Below are 19,992 nucleotides of genomic sequence, written 5' to 3'. Positions count from 1 at the left end.
ACCTCTGTCACAGCTGATTCCTTAATAGTTATGATCTTAGTTGATTCTTCAAGACTGTCTCACAAATATTTAGCAGGAAAAATTATTAAACGAGTTGTTTTGTGTCAAAATATCCAGCACGTTAACTGGCATGACCTTGACTGCACAAGAATCTGAGTTAGTAAAACCCATCTTTACGTAAAGCACAAGTTTGCAGCATCTTGAATCATGCAGGTTAGCGGCTTTAGGAACAACATATCTACGGCATTATATTTACAATTCAGGATGCTGAGTGGCTTGGAGAAGTGGATCTTGCAGGGGTGATGTACCCATGTATCCGCTGCCCTTGCCCTTTTCAATGGAAGTGATTGTGAGTTTGGAAGGTGTTATCGAAGGATCTCTTGAATTTCTGCAGTGCATCTTGTACATAGTGCACTCCGCTGTTCCTGAGCATTAATGGTGGAGGGAATGGATCCATGTGAATGAGATGCCAGTCAAACGGGCTTCTTTGTCCCTGATGCTGTCAAGCTTCTTGAGTGTTATTGGAGCTGCACCCATTCAGGCAATTGCGGATTATTCCATCACATGCTTGACATAAGCCTCAGAAGGTGGGTTACTCGCTATAGTATTCCTAGCCTCTGACTTGCCCTTGCAGCCACTCTTTTTGTATGCTGAGTCCATTGAGTTTCTGGTCAATGGTACCTCAAAGGATTTTGATATGGGAGAATTCGGTGTTCGTAATACCATTGAACGTCAAGGATTGATAGTTAGATTATCTTTTATTGGAGATAGTCATTGTATGGCATTTGTGTGGCATGAATGTTACTTGCCACTTGGCAGTCCAAGCCTGGATACTGTCTAGATCTTGTTAATTGATCATGGACTACTTCAGTCTCTGAGGAGTCATGAATGGTGTTGAGCATTGTGTATCCATCAACAAATGTCCCAACTTCTGATGGAGGGAAGGTCATTGATGAAGCAGCTGAAGGTGTTTGGGCCTAGGACACACAACCCTGAGGAACTTTTGCAGAAATGAGCTGGAGCTGAGATGACTGACCTTCAACAACTACCTCCATCTTCTTGTGTGCCAGGCATGACTCCAACCAGAGGGGCATTTGCTCTCTGGGACCCATTGATTCCAGCTTTGTTAAGGCTCCTTGATGCCACACTCAGTCAAATGTAGCCTTGATGTCAAGGGTTATCACTCACACCTAACCTCTGGAATTCAGCTCTTCTGTCCACATTTGAACCAAGTCTATAATGAGGTCACGATTTGAGCGGAAGCCAAACTGGCTGTCACTGAGTAGGTGACACTGAGCAAGTGCTGCTTGATAGCTCTGTTAATGACACACTCTCACTTTCCTGATGATTGAGAATAGACTGACGGGGTGGTAATTGGCTGGGTTGGATTTGTCCTGCCTTTTGTGTATAGGACGTAACTGGGCAATTTTCCATATTGTAGATGCCAGTGCTGCAACTGTATTGGAACAACTTGGCTCGGGGAGCAGCAAATTCTGGATCACAAGTCTTTAGTCCAATTGCTGGAATATTGTTAGGGCCCATGGCCTTTGCAGTACCCAGTTGTTTCTTGATATCATATAGACTGAATCAAATTGGCTTAAGACTGCGATCTGTGATGCTGGGGACCACTGGAGGAGGCTGAGATGGATCATCCAGTTGGCAGTTCTGGCTGAAGATTGCTGCGAATGCTTCAGCCTTGTATTTGATGTGTTGGGCTCCTCTATCATTTGAGGACAGGGATATTTATGGAACCGTCACCGCCAATGAGTTGTATAACTGTCCATCACAATTAATATTCTGATATAGCAAGACTGCAGAACTTGGATTAGATCCACACTTGTTTTTGTGTGTTGCTTGTCATGCAAGTATTTCTGTTCGGAGCTTCATCAGGTTGATGCCCCATTTTTAGGTAGGTCTGGTGCTGCTCTGGCATGTCCTCCTGCACACTCCAACTCTCCATTGAGCCAGGGTTGAACCCCCCGCCCCCCAGCATGATGGTAACGTTTGAGTGGGGGATATGTCAAGCCATGAGGTTGCAGATTGTGCTGAAGTACAATTAATTTGCCCACAGCCCTCATGGATGCCCATTCTCGAGTTATGACGGCTCTGACTGATTTCAAGTTTCCTTGGGTGAGAATGTGAGCAATCACCTTAATCATGATTGGAAGCTACCCATGTCCATGAATAAATAATTGAATGATGCATCCATTTTTAATATGGCTGAGACTAGAATGCTCCTTGCCTTGCACAATAAGATCCTCATCAGCTTTGGTGGGGAAATATAGGAGACAGAAACTCACATCACAGATTTCTTACACAGAATGTTGTTAGGGTATTCAACATATTTCTGATCGTTGATTATGATGTTGAATGCAAATATCCCCATAACCTGGATTTATCTGCAATGACAGTTTGCTAGCTTCACAGATAGCCTGGATGCTTTCTTCACTTTGAGTTACAGATTCAAGCAACTAAATGTGCTGCTAAAACTGCAAGGTCGTTTGCAACCTGCTATCTAATACTTTTCAACATCAAGAAAGTGTTCTTTTCAGGCAAGACCACCTTTGTTCTTTAAACCCTTGACCAAAGCATGGTAAATAATATCAAAATTCACTGCCACAAGAGTCTGCTGAACAACACCAAAAATGTCTCGCATCACCTCATGACCTTCATCACTTGTCAGCAGTGTTCCTTTTAACACTTATGGAGTACATGGATGTTTTATTTATGTGCAAGGACCGTTTTTCAATGGGCTTTGGGTTGCTGTGTAGCTGTGCAGCTTACAGGAACATTGATTGCAAAGTAAATGAACTTGATGGCTGTCACAAGATTGTTTCTGCAAGACAACGGGTCAAGCTATGCACTGTCACCAAGTGCTTTCTCAACTAAAGCTTGACAAGGGTGAGCTACCTGCTATTCTCCCTCATTCTACGCACCCCCATGTCAGCTGAGGAGATTTTCTCTTTGACAATGAAGTTCCTGTGAGGAATCCCTGACTGTCTTGTGGAGCAATATTTCATTAATTATTGTGCTCACCCACATGTCACAGCCTGTGACAAAGGCACATCATGATAATGGAAGTAAGCATGATCTGACCGCACGCCTGTACAAATATCTACATTCCAGAAAATCTTTTCAATGATGCTTGAGATTTAGTTCGTTATCTCATACAAATGCTACAACATATTCAAAAAAAGTATTCAACAACTTATTCAGAATGCTGCTGTGAATGCTGAAAATCTGAGATTTGTCTGCCATTGTTTGCTAATCTACTAGGTTTTCTTTAGCATTTTGTTTTTACTATAACTTTGATTGGTAAGGCAAACCCAGGGAACTATAGATTAGTGATCTTGAAGTCACTGGTGGGTAAGTTGTTGAAGGGATGTCTCAGGGATAGGATTTACATACATATGGAATGGCCAGCACTGATTAAGGATAGTAAACATGGCTTCGTATGTGGAAAATTGTTTCTCAATAACTTGATTGAGTGTTTAGAAAAAATGACAAAGAAGGTTACGAGGGCTTCAGTAAAACATTCAACAAGTTTCCACATGTAGACTGGTTGGCAAGGTTAGATCACATGGAATCCAAGGAGAGCTAGCCATTTGGATACAAAGTTAGATCGAAATTAGGAGTCAGAGGGTGCTGGTGGAGGGTTGCTTTCCAGACTGGAGACTTGTGACCAGTAGGGTGCTGCAAGAATCATTGCTGGGTGCACTGCTTTTTGTCATTTATATAAATGACTTGGACGTAAATATAGGAAGAATGGTTAATAAATTTGCAGATGACACTAAAAGTGATGCTGTAGTGAAGAAGGTTACCTCAGAGTTTAATGTGATCTTGCTCAGATGGGCCAGTGAGCCGAGGAGTAGCAAATGGAGTTTTAGATAAAGTGGGGTGTTCCATTTTGGTCGGATAAATCAGGGCAGTGTTGCCAAACAGTTAGACCTTTAGGTGCAGGTTCATAGTTCCTTGAAAGTGGATCTGCAGGTAGGCAGGGTGGTGAAGAAAGTGTGTATTATGTTTGCCTTTATTGGACAGTGCATTGAGTAGAGGAGTTGGGAGGCCATTTTGTGGCTGTACAGGCTATTGATTAGGCCATTTTTGGAATACTGCATTCAGTTCTGGTCTCCCTGCTATCAGAAAGATGTTGTGAAACTTGAAAGGGTTCAGATTCAATTTTCAGTTGCCATGATTGGGCGATTTGAGCTTTGGGAGAGGCTGTGTAGCCTGGGACTATTTTCCCTGGAGTTTCGGAGGCTGAGAGGTGACGTAATAGGAGTTTATAAATCATGCGGGACATGGATAGGGTGAATTGCCAAGATCTTTTCCTCAGGGTAAAGGAGTCCAAAACTAAATGGCATAGGTTTAGGGTGAGAAGGGAAAAAAATTAACATGGACCCAAGGGGCAACATTTTCATTCAGAGGGTGGTGCATATATGGAATGAATTGCCAGAGAAGTGGTAGAGGCTGGTACAATAACTTTTAAAAAAGATGGGTTCATGAATAGGAAGGATTAGAAGGTTGTGGGCCAAATGCTGGCAAATGGGACTAAATTAATTTATGATAACTGGTCAGCATGGAAGAGTTGGTCCAAAGGGTCTGTTCCTGTGCTGCACATCTGTATGACTCTAATGTTTAACCCAATCAGTTACTGAGCATTCTCATTTTTGAAAATGAATGCATTTTATTTTTATGGATTTTATACAATTTAGTAACAGATTTGTTTGCAAAAACATTAATACAGTACTGGAGTTTGCCAGATTAAATGATAAATTAGCTAATTACCACACGGGCAACTGTTGACTATCTTTGTACAAAACAGGTAAAACTAGCATATCTATGGGCAATTGGCACAAGAAACAAAGGTAACATGGGGAAATATTTTGTACAGCAGTGAGTGGTTAAGATGGAATGCACTGCATGAGACGGAGGTGGAGGCTAAATCAATTGTGGCTTTTAAAAGAGATTAAGCTAAACTCCGGAGAAAATAAACTTCCATGGCTACAAGGAAGGAGTGGAAGAATAGGGCTAGCCAAATTGCTGTTGAGCAGACTGACCCGGACGAATGACCACCTCCAGCCTTGCCTAGATTTGATCTTATTCCTTTGAGACGTTGTATTCTTTATTTTAAACCATGTTAGGATTTTTTTTCCACTTAATTGCAGCATGCGGCAGTAATTTATTGCTTTCCTCTGTTTAGAGGTGAGCCAGGAATGCAGTTTTTCTTTTGATACTTACTATATTTATTATTAGCTAAGAAATACCTGTATTAGTGCAGAAACAAGGGCTTTATTTGATATTATGAGACATATAATTATAATAATTGGCAGTTTTTTTTGCAATTGCAGTTGATGAATAATATTTGTTTCAGTGTGCTTGCCTAGTTCAGATGCGAGATGACCTTTTAGTCAAATATTAGTGCAGTGCAGTTAAAAGATGTCACACTTTGTTATGATGGAGAAAATCTCTCCCTATCCTGACATTAAGCTAATACATTAAAATGCCAAACCACTTTCTTTTTGCTGAATATTTGCTTTCTCTTCAGTTGGAAAGTTTCCTTGACTATGAACTGAATTGGAATTGCAGCAAAAAATTTACTCAAAGCATCTTGCATTGATCTGAGAACATTTTCTCTTAAGATCATGCAAGGACACTTAAATAGAGGAAGCATCCTGTCCAACACATTGGGGAAAAAAAGTTGGCTATTTCTTACCTCTTTTGAACAGTTTATCATTATCCTGATGAGTGTTGCTTTTTACTTTGCTTCTATTTGAAAGGTTGTCGACAAGTTGCTTTTAGTGTGCATTTTAAGCGACCCAAGTTGGAAGAGAAAAAATTAAACCATAATTCCTGCAACTGAAACAAAAATGTAGGTAGAGTTGGGTTCTGTATCTTGCCTAAATTAAACTCTTGGGAGGTCTGTGTGGGAGAACCTGGGTGCAGCATTACATGGAAGAAGAATGGTATTTTTATTTGGTTCTGCTTCAGAGTATTCACCTATTACCTCAATTCTTTGGTTAATTTAGTTGGGAAATAAATTGATTATTTTATTCTGACTCACTTGGTGTATTCTTTTTAGTATTTTTGTTTGATTAGCGATGAGGTGCAGTTGCTAGATAAATTCTGTCTCTGAGATCAAGATTAATTTATAAATCAGTAACTTGGTATAACAGAGGACAAAAGGAAAGGCAGATTTTGGACAGAAAGTGATGTGCTCCACTTACTGAGGCTGCCAGCCTGTTTGCATGACAAAATAGTATTTGAAAAATCTTGACCTGAATTGAGGCTGATTCAAAGTCTGCATCAGGGAAATGAAGGGAACCCTCGAGTAATTTTGGCCCGATTCTTTTGACACAGTCCCAACTTTTACATACAATGATATCCTTTGACTTTGATTTACATTTCTTAATGTTGCTTTTCTTTCTATTACAATTTCTATTCAGTTGCATCTATTCACAACCTGCAGCCCACTGTAAATCCCTCATGTTTATTGTGTGCTTTTGAAAGGTATTTTAAATTTGCATTTGCATTCGGGATTTTCATAATGTTTCGCCTTCTGTGTCTAGTTCCCTTTGGCAATTTTCTTTTATTTCTGTACTTCTCTTTCCAAGAGGAAATATCCTTGTATTCACCTGTCAGAACAGGTCAAGAGAGTATAGGGTCAACTTGGAACTAGGCCAGAAAGATCAGTGGCTTATTGACAATGGGAATAAATGGCTATTGGAATCAGGCCAAGGGTGTCTGTGTCTGCATTGGGCATCTGGAATCAGTCTGAAGAGTCTGGCATGAGACATCTGGAGCTGAATGGTGAGATTAGAGGACAACTGAACACCCTGGGAGCAATGAAGTCTAAATACTGAGGCTTTAATTAGTATTGGCAATATTGTTGAATGTGGTCTCACTATCAGATTAGTTAGCTGACTGATATTTATCTTTCCACATTGTTGGTGATTTAAAAATTATATATAATGAAGGAAAAGGTGGCATTATGTGTCACAATTAGTTGTATTCTGTTTCTTCTATTGCCTGAAGGATTTTGAACGGCCTTTAATCTCTAGTTTTCTAATGGCCCGTTGTTTAAAAAAAGCTGTTTCTGCATTTGTTCTCACCTTTAACTCCTGGCATTGTTTTCATACATGATAGTCTAGTTGGCAGAGTGGAATGATAATGGTTCTATACTTTTATTCACATTCAAGCGTGAGATGTGAGCTTCACTGTCACATCTAGCATTTACTGCCCATCCTTAACTGCCCTTGTGAAGGTGATGGTAGACTACTTTTTTGAATCACGGCAGTCCCAGTGATGAAGGTCAGGCAGGAAGTTTCAGAATTAACAAACTATAATTATATAAGAATTGCAATATATTTACAAATCAGGGTGGGGTATGTCATTCAGGTGCTGGTGTTCCCTTACACTCACTGCATCTTGTCCTTGAGAACAGAGATTGTGACTTTGTGAAGTGCTATTCAAGATCTCTTAGCAGTTTGCTGCAGCCTGTCTTCTAGATGGCACACAGTTGCTACGTTGTGCCATTAGTCAGTGTTGTGAAGGTTAAACTGCTGGATTGATGCTAATCCAGGAGGTTGTGTTGTTCTGGAAGGTGTTAAACTTTTTAAGGACTGATGGAACTACATTCATCAAGGCAAGTGGGCAGTTTTCAATGCACTCCTGACTCACACTAGACTTAACAAATGGTAATCTGGCTGTGAAGAATCAGAGGTGAGTCAGTCAACATCGAGTTCCAAACTTATGACATGCTCTGTTAGACATAGTATTTATGTGGCTGCTACAATTTAGTTTCTGGTCAATGATCACCTCAGGAAGTTAAAAGTTGAGGAATTTGACAATGTTATTGAATGCTAAGGGGAAAAAGTTATACTGTCTCTTGTTGGAGATGGCCATTTCTCAAGATTAAAAAATGAGGTCTGCAGATGCTGGAGATCACAGCTGAAAATGTGTTGCTGGTCAAAGCACAGCAGGCCAGGCAGCATCTCAGGAATAGGGAATTCGACGTTTTGAGCATAAGCCCTTCATCAGGAATGAGAGAGAGTAGCCAAGCAGGCTAAGATAAAAGGTAGGGAGGAGGGACTTGGGGGAGGGGCGATGGAGGTGGGATAGGTGGAAGGAGGTCAAGGTGAGGGTGATAGGCCGGAGTGGGGTGGGGGCGGAGAGGTCAGGAAGGAGATTGCAGGTTAGGAGGGCGGTGCTGAGTTGAGGGAACCGACTGAGACAAGGTGGGGGGAGGGGAAATGAGGAAACTGGAGAAATCTGAATTCATACCTTGTGGTTGGAGGGTTCCCAGGCGGAAGATGAGGCGCTCCTTCTCCAGCCGTCGTGTTGTTATGTTCTGCCGGTGGAGGAGTCCAAGGACCTGCATGTCCTCGGTGGAGTGGGAGGGAGAGTTAAGGTGTTGAGCCACGCGGTGGTTGGGTTGGTTGGTCCGGGCGGCCCAGAGGTGTTCTCTGAAGCGTTCCGCAAGTAAGCGGCCTGTCTCCCCAATATAGAGGAGGCCACATCGGGTGCAGCGGATGCAATAGATGATGTGTGTGGAGGTACAGGTGAACTTGTGGCGGATATGGAAGGATCCCTTGGGGCCTTGGAGGGAAGTGAGTGTGGAGGTGTGGGCGCAAGTTTTACATTTCCTGCGGTCGCAGGGGAAAGTGTCGGGGGTGGAGGTTGGGTTGGTGGGGGGTGTGGATCTGACGAGGGAGTCACGAAGGGAGTGGTCCTTGCGGAACGCTGATAGGGGAGTGGAGGGAAATATATCCTTGGTGGTGGGGTCCGTTTGGAGGTGGCGGAAATGACGGCGGATGATACGTTGTATGCGGAGGTTGGTGGGGTGGTAGGTGAGAACCACCCCACCAACCTCCGCATACAACGTATCATCCGCCGTCATTTCCGCCACCTCCAAACGGACCCCACCACCAAGGATATATTTCCCTCCCCTCCCCTATCAGCGTTCCGCAAGGACCACTCCCTTCGTGACTCCCTCGTCAGATCCACACCCCCCACCAACCCAACCTCCACCCCCGGCACTTTCCCCTGCGACCGCAGGAAATGTAAAACTTGCGCCCACACCTCCACACTCACTTCCCTCCAAGGCCCCAAGGGATCCTTCCATATCCGCCACAAGTTCACCTGTACCTCCACACACATCATCTATTGCATCCGCTGCACCCGATGTGGCCGCCTCTATATTGGGGAGACAGGTCGCTTACTTGCGGAACGCTTCAGAGAACACCTCTGGGCCGCCCGGACCAACCAACCCAACCACCGCGTGGCTCAACACCTTAACTCTCCCTCCCACTCCACCGAGGACATGCAGGTCCTTGGACTCCTCCACCGGCAGAACATAACAACACGACGGCTGGAGAAGGAGCGCCTCATCTTCCGCCTGGGAACCCTCCAACCACAAGGTATGAATTCAGATTTCTCCAGTTTCCTCATTTCCCCTCCCCCCACCTTGTCTCAGTCGGTTCCCTCAACTCAGCACCGCCCTCCTAACCTGCAATCTCCTTCCTGACCTCTCCGCCCCCACCCCACTCCGGCCTATCACCCTCACCTTGACCTCCTTCCACCTATCCCACCTCCATCGCCCCTCCCCCAAGTCCCTCCTCCCTACCTTTTATCTTAGCCTGCTTGGCTACTCTCTCTCATTCCTGATGAAGGGCTTATGCTCGAAACGTCGAATTCCCTATTCCTGAGATGCTGCCTGGCCTGCTGTGCTTTGACCAGCAACACATTTTCAGCCATTTCTCAAGATTGGTGTGGCAAATGTGTTTAGCCATTTATTAGTCGAAGCCCAAGTGCTGCCAAAGTCTTGCTGGATTTCTTCAGTATGTGAGGATTTGAGTGTGTCACTGAATATTATGAGGACCAAACATTAGCCCCACAAAAGTCAAAAATTGACCCAAACAAAATTTCAAGATTTCAGGGCAAAGAAGGGGGAAATGTTTGGAATTCTGTTTGGAATCTGCTGCCTGAAAACCAATTACAGTTCCAGCCTTTGATACCACACCTCAAAGTTCCAACTTAATAAGGTTCACTTAGAAATGAAATTCGGGATGAAAAACTTTACACCTATTCTGTCTCCCAAATGGAAATCATTCTGCCTTTTATACATGTCTTGCCTAACGTCTAATTGTAAATTGCTTTTACCAGTTTGCTTACTCCTTCAGAACAGTATGTCACTCTTTTTGACAAATGTTGTGTGTCTTTAGGTATCAGTTTACTAATCTTCCTGCATGGCTTGAGTATTGTTATAAAAGATCATCAAACTTTTGTCCTGCACTCATCAATTCACAACACACTCAATTCAAGGGGAAAACCAATATTTACACATTTAGCAGAGGAGAGTGCTGACTGGTTCACAAATGGACTCTGAGGCATTGCCATGGAGAGTGTGCCCGTTACTGATGATTCACAGTTAACTGCCAAGCTTTGTTTAAATTTTAAACCAGGCAATCTTCCTGCAGTTGTGCAAGATTCTGCTGTTGTTAGAAGTTGACTTGCAGTTGGAGCTTTGGGGTACTGAGGTTGTATTTTCTTATCTTTGATTATGAAACATTGTTCGCTAAAGAAAAATTTAGTGAGTGTGAATGCAATCACAGCAATCCAGGTTTTGGAAAGGAATGAAGTTATTGACAATGAATAGCAATACTTGCTTTTGAGTCTTTCGTCTTGTTCCTGTGTATGTCTCTGTGATTAATGAGTCACTTCTTTGAAGATAGTTGATGTAAAGACTATTGAGGCAGAGGTATGAGAGCTGAATGGCCTACCTCTGCTTTTATTATTCTCCATAAGTTGTCAATTATGCAATAACAAGTCAGTGACTGGGAAATTTGCTTCTCAGGGTGGCAGTTCAATCTATGTCAGTTAGTTTGTGTGCACCTTTTAACCAATGAACACAGAACGGATGCCAGGGGACAAAGTAACATTTATTTCAAGAGGTCCACGTGGGATTTACTTGAGGGCTTTTTTTTGATCATCTAGGACCTGTGTTTGATTTTCAAGGGTCTTCTTTCTCTTTCTCGCTAACTAGTTTATTACGTGATGTAGTCTTTTAGTAACATTAACTTCTGTATTCATGTTGATGTGTGGGATATTTAGACTCTCAACGAATCAGGCTTAGCATAATTCATCAATATCCTCAGTAATTATTTTCAATACCCTCTTCAAAATGCCATAAGCAGGTACAGACAATAGTCAGGAAGTCTATTGGAATGCTGACCTTCATATCTAAAGGGCTGGAGAATAAGGATGTGGACATTAGGGCATCACATTTAGGAAGGATGCTTTGGCCCTGGAGGGAATCTAATGCAAGTTTACAAGGATAATTCCTGGACTTGATAGGCTCAGATATGAAGAGAGATTAGGCAAATTAGGCCTTTACTCTCTGGAATTTGGAAATTTAAGGGTTGATCTAATCAAGATCTTCCTCCAGTTGAAGATTCAGGAGGTGCGGCCTAAGAATAAGGTCGAGGCCATTCAGGAAATCTGTTAGAAAGCACTTCTACATGCAAAGAGTGTTGGAGGTTTGGAACTCTTTTTCTCAAATGGCAGTTGACGTTAATTCAGTAGTTAAATTTAAATGTGATACAGACAAATGTTCATTCAGCACAGGCCCAATGCAGGCATATGGAGTTAGACCACAAATCAGCCATGATCTTAATGAGCAGCGAGCAGGCTCGGTGGGCTGAATAGCTGACACCTGTTTTTATGTTATGATTATCAACTTCCATGAGTTTGAATTTACAGCACCAAAAAAAGGCATTGATTTCCTAGAAGCCACAGTACTTAAATTGGTGCAAGACTTAAATTAGCAACCTTTTGTTTTTCAAAATAACTGACATACTTCTACACTCAGAAGGCCATCACCTTTTAGAAATCACAGCTAACAAAGTTTGGTCATATATTACACCAGACAATTGCACCTTATCTTAATCGCAGATTTAAATTTTACAATTGACACTGTATTAACTCCAACAAAATGGAAGGAGGGTCTTCTTGTGCAGCAAGTCCCACCTGCTCCAGAGGTGCGTAATAACATCACTGAGCAGGCTGGTTACAAAATATCTACAGCAAAGTGGACGTTCCCACTGTATTTTCCTCCTTTTTAGTAGCCCCTAAATGTGGTGGAAATTCCATATTCATTTACATTGCCTTAATAATTTCTACTATTCTGGCTCCAGTTAGTGGAGTGTTACCTTGTTGATAGGTTTAAAAGTGCTCTCTCTTTGCAGTGTCTTTCCCTATCTACCCCTCAGTTTAAGGTCACTTTTCAGTTTACTTCATGCTAAAGCTCATGTTCTAGTGCTTACTAGACAGTGGGCGGCACGGTGGCACAGTGGTTAGCACTGCTGCCTCACAGCGCCTGAGACCCGGGTTCAATTCCCGACTCAGGCGACTGACTGTGTGGAGTTTGCACGTTCTCCCCGTGTCTGCGTGGGTTTCCTCCGGGTGCTCCGGTTTCCTCCCACTGTCCAAAGATGTGCGGGTCAGGTGAATTGGCCATGCTAAATTGCCCGTAGTGTTAGGTAAGGGGTAAATGTAGGGGTATGGGTGGGTTGCACTTCGGCGGGTCGGTGTGGACTTGTTGGGCCGAAGGGCCTGTTTCCACACTGTAAGTCTAATCTAAAAAAAAGTTGTATAGTTAACAGAGTACACAAAGAATCACACCAATTTAGGAATATTAGCATGGAAACCTGAATGAAGACCTTTACACATACTGTTTGTGTATTTCCATGTTTTCCAGCAGGAAAACCGTTTCTCTGTTGGAATGATGTTATGCTATGGCTATCAATTCTTTTAAGCATTTCTGTACTTATTCTTCAAACACTTACTAAACGACCCCCATTTCTTGCATTCTACAATTTCCACTTTGTTTTGCCTCCGTATTGTTGAATGCATCTGTTTCAGTCCTGGTGACTTATGATCTTTAAATGGAAACAGCTTATCCATTAGCTTACCCTTATCAATTTTAAACCCTTCTAGCATCAGAATGACCTACTTTCTCTTCATGGACTGATACCATCATCATCCTTTGCAATAACAGCTCTGCCTACTGTTTCCATGTATAAATCCTCCTTTGGTTTCTAATGAGGCCTCTGCCTTTTGGCTATTCTGGTTCTTGTTTATTCTCCTGTAGAAAATTTGGGGATTCTCTTTTTTATGCCGACTGCCAGTCTTTCTTCACACCTTGTCTTTGCTTTCTCACCTTTTAGAGACTGCCTCCCAGATTCATTCTTATCACAATAAAGTTGGTTTTCCCGAAATGAATTATTCTTGCTGTGGATTGTTCTTTGTCCTTTTTCACAATCAGTCAAAACCTTGTAATACAATGATTACTGTCCCATAAAAATTCTTCTACTGACACTTGATCCACTCAGGTGATCTCATTGCCAAGAACCACGTCATTAGTACTTCCTTTCTTCTTAAACTGGAAACATACTGCCACAGAAAGTTTTCCTGAACATGGTCTAGGAACTCTTGCCCCTCTTTGTCTTTCATACATCTGCCATCCAGTCTATTTTCAAATAGTAATTGACTGGCTGAATTGCTTTTGGGAATTCATGAAGACGTGAAATGTTCTGTGCAAATACAAGTCATTTTTTCCTCAGCCATTGTACTTAATGCTTCTGAAAGCACTCAGTCAATCATTTGATCGTGTTGAAAATGCAGTTTATGACCATGATTTAAAACATCAGAGTATTTTTTTGTAAAATAATATTGCAAATGAATTAGGATCTGATTTTTTTTGTTTCTGTTCATTGTTTATGTTTGTTCAGTTTGATGTGCAGTGTTATAGAACATAGAACAATACAGTGCAGAATAGGCCTTTTAGCCTTTGATGTTGCACTGACCTATGAACTATTCTGAGCTCAAGCCCCTACACTATCCCATCATCATCCATGTGCTTATCCAAGGGTTGTTTAAATCTCCCTAATGTGGCTGAGTTGATGAGAGAACATAATAGATCACAAATATTGAATGTGTGATTGTAAGTAAAATAGTGCTTCAATAAGATTACTTTAGCAACAACAGTAAGCTTATGCAACATAAACTGTAGTATAATCTACTCTTAATGCACCCTCTCTAAAATATTCTAATCACAAGAAAATATCTCTGTTACAACCAAGACTTCACTTAAATGTTGTATAGTTCATGTCTTGAAGGCTCAAATTTATAATTGTGCAGATGAATGCCTTCCTTTTACATTTTACAATAGTTTCAAATACCTATTATGGTTCTCTGAAATCCTATTAGCAGCATTGCTGTATGCTGTCGATTTTGGCTGTGACTGTTTTTGATGCAAGTACGATACTGTCCACATTACCTTGTAGGTTAAGTTTTTGTTGTCTTTACTTCATTTAGCTGACATACAAAAAGTTAAATTGTTCGTTGCTTGAACAAAACGTGTTTGCAGTTATTTGCAATAAGCTTAATTGTCAGGGAATATTCATGCTTATGAGCTAATTTGCCATGTTTTTATACCATTAACGTTCAAATAAATAATTCAGTGACCTTGGAAAAGTAGCTTGAAGGATGTTGAGTCAACCAGTGAAGCTGAAGCATCAAACTATTGTTTGAGGTCATTAAGAGAGAGTATTCACCTGAAATTTAATTTACAGGACAATTTGTTATTGTTAATGAGCTTTGCTTCTATTACTAAGTGAAAATTGAATAAGAATTATTTTGGTCAGATGGTGTGCACGGTTAGTTTGCAGAGGCACACAACACCGTAGCAATTTTTCCTTCAGTCTATTGCTAAGAAAGATACATTTTGAATTATCCTTGAATTTACATTTCAGAAACATAATCATTGAAAGTTGCCATTGAATAACAGCTGAAATAATAGCTTAAAGCTAACGTAATGTTTGAATCTTTACAACTGATATGAAAATATGTCATATATTAGAAAGTCGTCCATCCAATATATTTGTGTACCCAGCCTTTTAAAAAATAAACTTGAAATTTTACACAGTTGAGCACAAATGGTCCACAAATCGAGGGTTAATTTGTAGTAATTTGTGTAATTTTTCATATTTATGTTTTTTTTAAAAGACAAAACAGTGAGGCATTCAATGAGCATCATTATGGTGATTGCAAAAATGTCGCCGTAGATATAAACAAATTGCATATTAAAAGCTGCATAGCACTTATTTTCAGTCAATTTCATATATGTAACATCTCACTTTCCAGTTCAGTATCTGGCTACTGGACTGTGAATTTTTGAAAATTGAGTTTTTTTTTTCATTTTGTGCTTGCTCAGTGTAATAAGTACTATATTTGGAAAATTGGAAGCCCTAAGCTTCAAGACTTCCTTTAGTGGGGTGAATGACCCTTAATAATTCTATTTACGTACAGTATTTTAATTCAAATCTAGTTTAGCAGTGCTTTTCCATGTTATGCTCATCAGAAAATGGATTGCAGCATTGAAATGGTAATTAATGTTTAAGAGAAACCATATTTGAAATGATACAGTAATTACTGTGCAAATATTTAAATGAGGGCCAATGATCCTGATTTTCAAATGAGTAAAAGACTCCACAAGGTTATTTATGTGACACACACACATGCACACACATACTTTTATTTATGTACGAAACCCAGTTTAAATAAGCCATGGAATAGATGTAATTGGAACAGAGTGAAGAATAAGCTAGAGAGTTCAATGATCACTATGATATATCATGTCTCTTAACCTTCCTTCTCCTTTTTTCTTATCTCATTTCTCACTCACACCCAGTGAAAAGTGTTATTCATTATTAACCCTTGGATTTCAACCTTGACTCTCTGGTAAGTTTCCAAGCATCAAATGCTTGAACTATGAGAGCACCTTTGCTCAAACGATCATTTGTCACTCAGAAATCTTCAAAATGAAGAATGCAATTACACAGGTGTGAACTTAAAAATAGTCGAAGAAACCTTGGCTAATATGCTGAACATTCTTGGCCAAGTTACCAAAGCAGCACAATGTAAATAAATCTCAAGGTTTGAGAATTTTGCGTAAAATATACCACTGCATCATAAGACTGGAGTTTAAATGTTAATACTTTTGCTCACTGTGTTGGAGCATATACTCTCGTGTTTCCAGATAAGTACTGTAAAGTCTCATTTTCATGTGTTTGTATTCTCTGGTCTAGACTGAAACCACTGCTGGAAATTGAATTAGCAATTTCTCCAGTTACTGCTCTGTCCAATTGTGTGATGTTAGATTAACTATTGGTACAATATTTCTATTGTTTGTGTACCTTTGCCTTTAAGAGACTTGAGAAACAGCGTTCAGAAAAATGGTTTCTAGACTCAGATGTGCCCATAGTGAAGTAAGCCATTAAGGTTTGCTTAGCAATTGGGAGTGGCTTTAATACATCAGGATTAACAGTTGAATAGCTTAAAGATCCCCAAAAGAGATGGACCACATTTAGAAGAAAAATTCAGAACCAAATTCATTTTCTGTAATCGTTGAGTAGAATTTGTCATTTAGACAGGAGCCTACAGAATCCACAGACCACTTTGTACGCAGGTGCTGAGAAAAGTAGTAAATGTGATTTAGGTGATTTTTTTCAGATTGTGAGCTAGTGGCCAAAATTGTTGAGGTGCTGTCTACATTCCCCCCACCTCCCCCCAACACCCCCCTCCCACTCCCCCATGGAAGATGTCCAAAACGGTTTGCTAGATGAACTGGAGACTTGGTGTCAAACAATGACTGAAGAATGGCCATAAATATGAAGTGATCAAAGCTTACAGCTCCTTAATACAACCAAGATAGTTGATACAATCACTCGAGTATCCAAACACAGCAAGGCATTGGGAAGGTCTGGCCTTTTGCATACACCAAGTAAATGGCTAGCTTTCAATCAATTTTACAAAACCACTGGGTAAGAAGGCCTTTGGTAGAGGAAGTTCACTTGAGCAAAGGCACTTGTAGTTGCAGTGAACCATGTACTGATATAAAAAGGCACACACGCATTTCATCTACGATGAAACCATCTACTATTCCACCATAGGTACATATATGAAATGGTATACAGACTGGAATCTGTGTCCAAACATGTAGTCAAAACATGTTCACATTGTCGAGCAGCATCTGTATAATGGTAAACTGAGTTAATGTTTCAAGTCTGATATGACTTCTTCAGAATGTTCAGGAGCAAAAAGCTGAATTAGTGCAGGACAAATTATATTTTGGCATTTATTGCTAAAGAAATAGAGTATAAAAGTAGGGAAGTGTTGCAGCAACTGTGCAAGGCATTAATGAGACCAAACCTGGAATATGGTATACAATTTTGGTTCCTTTCCTTGAGGAGGAATGTATTGCATTAGAGGCAGTTCACTGGAAGTTCACTAGATTGATTCCATTGTTGAGGGGTTTGTTTAATGAAGTGAGATTGAGCAGTTTAGCTTGTGAGGTTGTGGAGAGCAGGCAGGAAAGTGGAGTTGAGACTGAGATGAGATCAGCATGGTTGTATCAACTAGTAAAAAAGGCGAGAGGGGCTGAGTTGCCTACTCCTGCTCCTAGTTCTTATGTTCACATCTAAACTTGAGAATACCATCTCAGAGATGAAGAAGTCTTTAAGGGATACCTCTGTGCAGCTCACAAAGATGAATGATGATCTAAAGTAGCAAGGAAGGAAGCTGGATGACGTACAAATCACCAATCCAGTATAAAGATTGCCACTCTACAGTAAAACTTGCACATCAGTCAAATCTGACTCAGGAGGAGCAACCACAGTAATATCAGCTTGAGCAAAAGCAATGCCAGAGGCAATGACAAACCTGAAAGACCAGTGAAGATGCATAGCGTACATTGTGACAAACTGGGACAGATTCAGGAGACAATCATTTAACAAACAAATGTCAACACTAATGCTGTAATGAGAGAACTCAAGCAGGACATGGAGGAAACCAAATAATCGCAAGCAGTAAGTGGAAGACGTCTAGACTTCCAAGAAAATAAACAAAATGAAACTTGACCAATGGGAATGACAGATTATATCTTGATGACTGTAGAAATCTATGACGTCTCTGGACAAAGTCACCATTATGAGATTTGGATGGATCTGTAAACCACTGCTGTCTTATAATAGATTCATAGGCTCACTTATTATTATAAATAGTTCATCTTTCCTTTGGAAAGGAGGGAATGTTATATTTGCATCTAAGTAACTGTTAAGGACCCCAGATGATGTTACTACTTGTCAGTCAGACTGGCTGGGATATGCAGGCAATACATACTGAACTCCATTGCTCGGCCATGATGTTTGGTTTATAGCATGTTTTCCTGTCTTAAATTAACTAAGCCACAGATTTAATCAATCCCTGAGGAGTGCTTGATTCTCAGACCAGTGTCATCAGCATGACAACTTCTCCTTTTCTCCAGAAAGTACACATAATAATAAAGTTTTTGCTTTGGGTGCAGAACCCAAATTGATCATCACAGAGTAGGTTATTGTGAGTGAGTGCTGCTTGATGACCTCTTCCATCACTTTGCTGATGATGAAGTATAGGCTAATGGAGGGAATAACTAGCCAGGTGGCATCTGTCTTGTTATTTGTGTGCAGGCAGTTTTGTATTCCTGAATGGCATTAGAGAAGCAGAAAGGCTTTTATGACAATCAATAATGGTTATATGATCATCATTAGACTTTTAATTTTAGTTTATTTGAATTCAAGTTTCACTATTGGCTGTGATGGAAATTCAGCCAGGATCTCCAGAGTATAAACAGTCTTTGGGTTACCAATCCTCTGTTATTCCATAAATGACAGTGTAACTGTGAAATTTTTTTGCATTATCTAAAATAATGAAGAAAATTATTTAAAAACTATATTGCACAAAGACAGGATTATGGAACAGAATAACAAACAGTTTAATGAATGGTTTTTTAATTGATGCATAATGCTTCAAATTGGATTGAATCTTGATGCAGCAGAGAGTAGTGTCAAAACAATTTGGGAGAGGACCACTAAATATTTAAAATTTTCTGTGACTGCGTTGATTTTGTCAAGTGGCATCCTTGTACTTTACTGCAGTTTATTAAATCTCTATATTGTATAAAGCTCTTGGTCTGCAATTTTAATGACTTTTGCAAGATTTATCTATGACTTTTTAAAGTGAAAATTATGCCCTATTCATATCATTACCTACTCTCTTTTTGTACGAAACTTCTCTGCCTACAGTTTCTCTGACTTACAAGTGATTCTTCCTCAGCCATTTGAATATTAATGAATGACTTTTCTCAGGTTGAGTTGATGCAGTAAACGTTGGTTATACCAACAAAGTAAGAAGACTACCTTCTAATTCACATACATTGATAGCAGTAGATAATCATGAGATTGTGGCAGGCAGCAAAAAATAGGAGTATGCCTGGGCAGCCTTCACTGACAGCTGCTCAGGCAGGTCAACCTTGTCCGTTTTCTCCAAGTCTGTTTCATTAACATCTTGTCTGAGCATCTTGGAACAAGCTTGCAGGGATTGAAGCTCCCATGACATTAGAATCAGAGTAATTAAATCGGATAGTGGATAAGGAATGGCAACAGTACTGAACTACTGGGAATAACGGAAAATAGAACAGATCTTACAGCCTGAGGTGTGAACATGTTCAGTGAATTATTAGAATGACCAGCTATTCTGACGGCCAATCTTTGGAGCTTTTTAAATTATTCAACAGCACTGAAATAATGAGAGTTTGTAAATACATGAACTAGCTAAACAGATGATTTAAATTTTTTTCTCCCCTCTACAAAAACACAGATGGTGCAAATAATCCCTGTGAGATGGTTGAACCTTCAAGAGTACCAGAGCAAAAAAATCATGGCGGATCATGGGGTCACAGTTCAGAGATTCTTTGTTGCTGACAACTCACAAGATGCCCTGGAGGCCGCTAAGAGACTGAGTAAGTTGAGTGGTGTCAATAGACGTTAAATCAACATAGTTGATCAAGGATAATCTTTTCAATTAACACGTTATAACATCACGAACAACATTTTC

At 40.4% G+C, this 19,992-nt stretch overlaps 1 protein-coding gene across 1 annotated transcript in view; it reads left to right on the top strand.

Annotated features, from left to right (window-relative positions):
* The window catches only part of suclg2 (succinate-CoA ligase GDP-forming subunit beta), a 312,212-nt gene that overhangs the window by 81,926 nt on the left and 210,294 nt on the right, over window positions 1–19,992 (top strand). Inside the window, exon 2 of the mRNA XM_060835682.1 lies at window positions 19,756–19,897. Within this exon, the coding sequence (XP_060691665.1) occupies window positions 19,756–19,897 (142 nt within the window). The remainder of the gene's footprint in view (window positions 1–19,755; window positions 19,898–19,992) is intronic.

The sequence above is a fragment of the Hemiscyllium ocellatum genome, chromosome 14 (assembly GCF_020745735.1).
Source record: "Hemiscyllium ocellatum isolate sHemOce1 chromosome 14, sHemOce1.pat.X.cur, whole genome shotgun sequence".
Taxonomy (NCBI): domain Eukaryota; kingdom Metazoa; phylum Chordata; class Chondrichthyes; order Orectolobiformes; family Hemiscylliidae; genus Hemiscyllium; species Hemiscyllium ocellatum.
The sequence above is the reverse complement of the archived record's forward strand: the minus strand, read 5'-3'. Positions and strand labels throughout refer to the sequence as shown.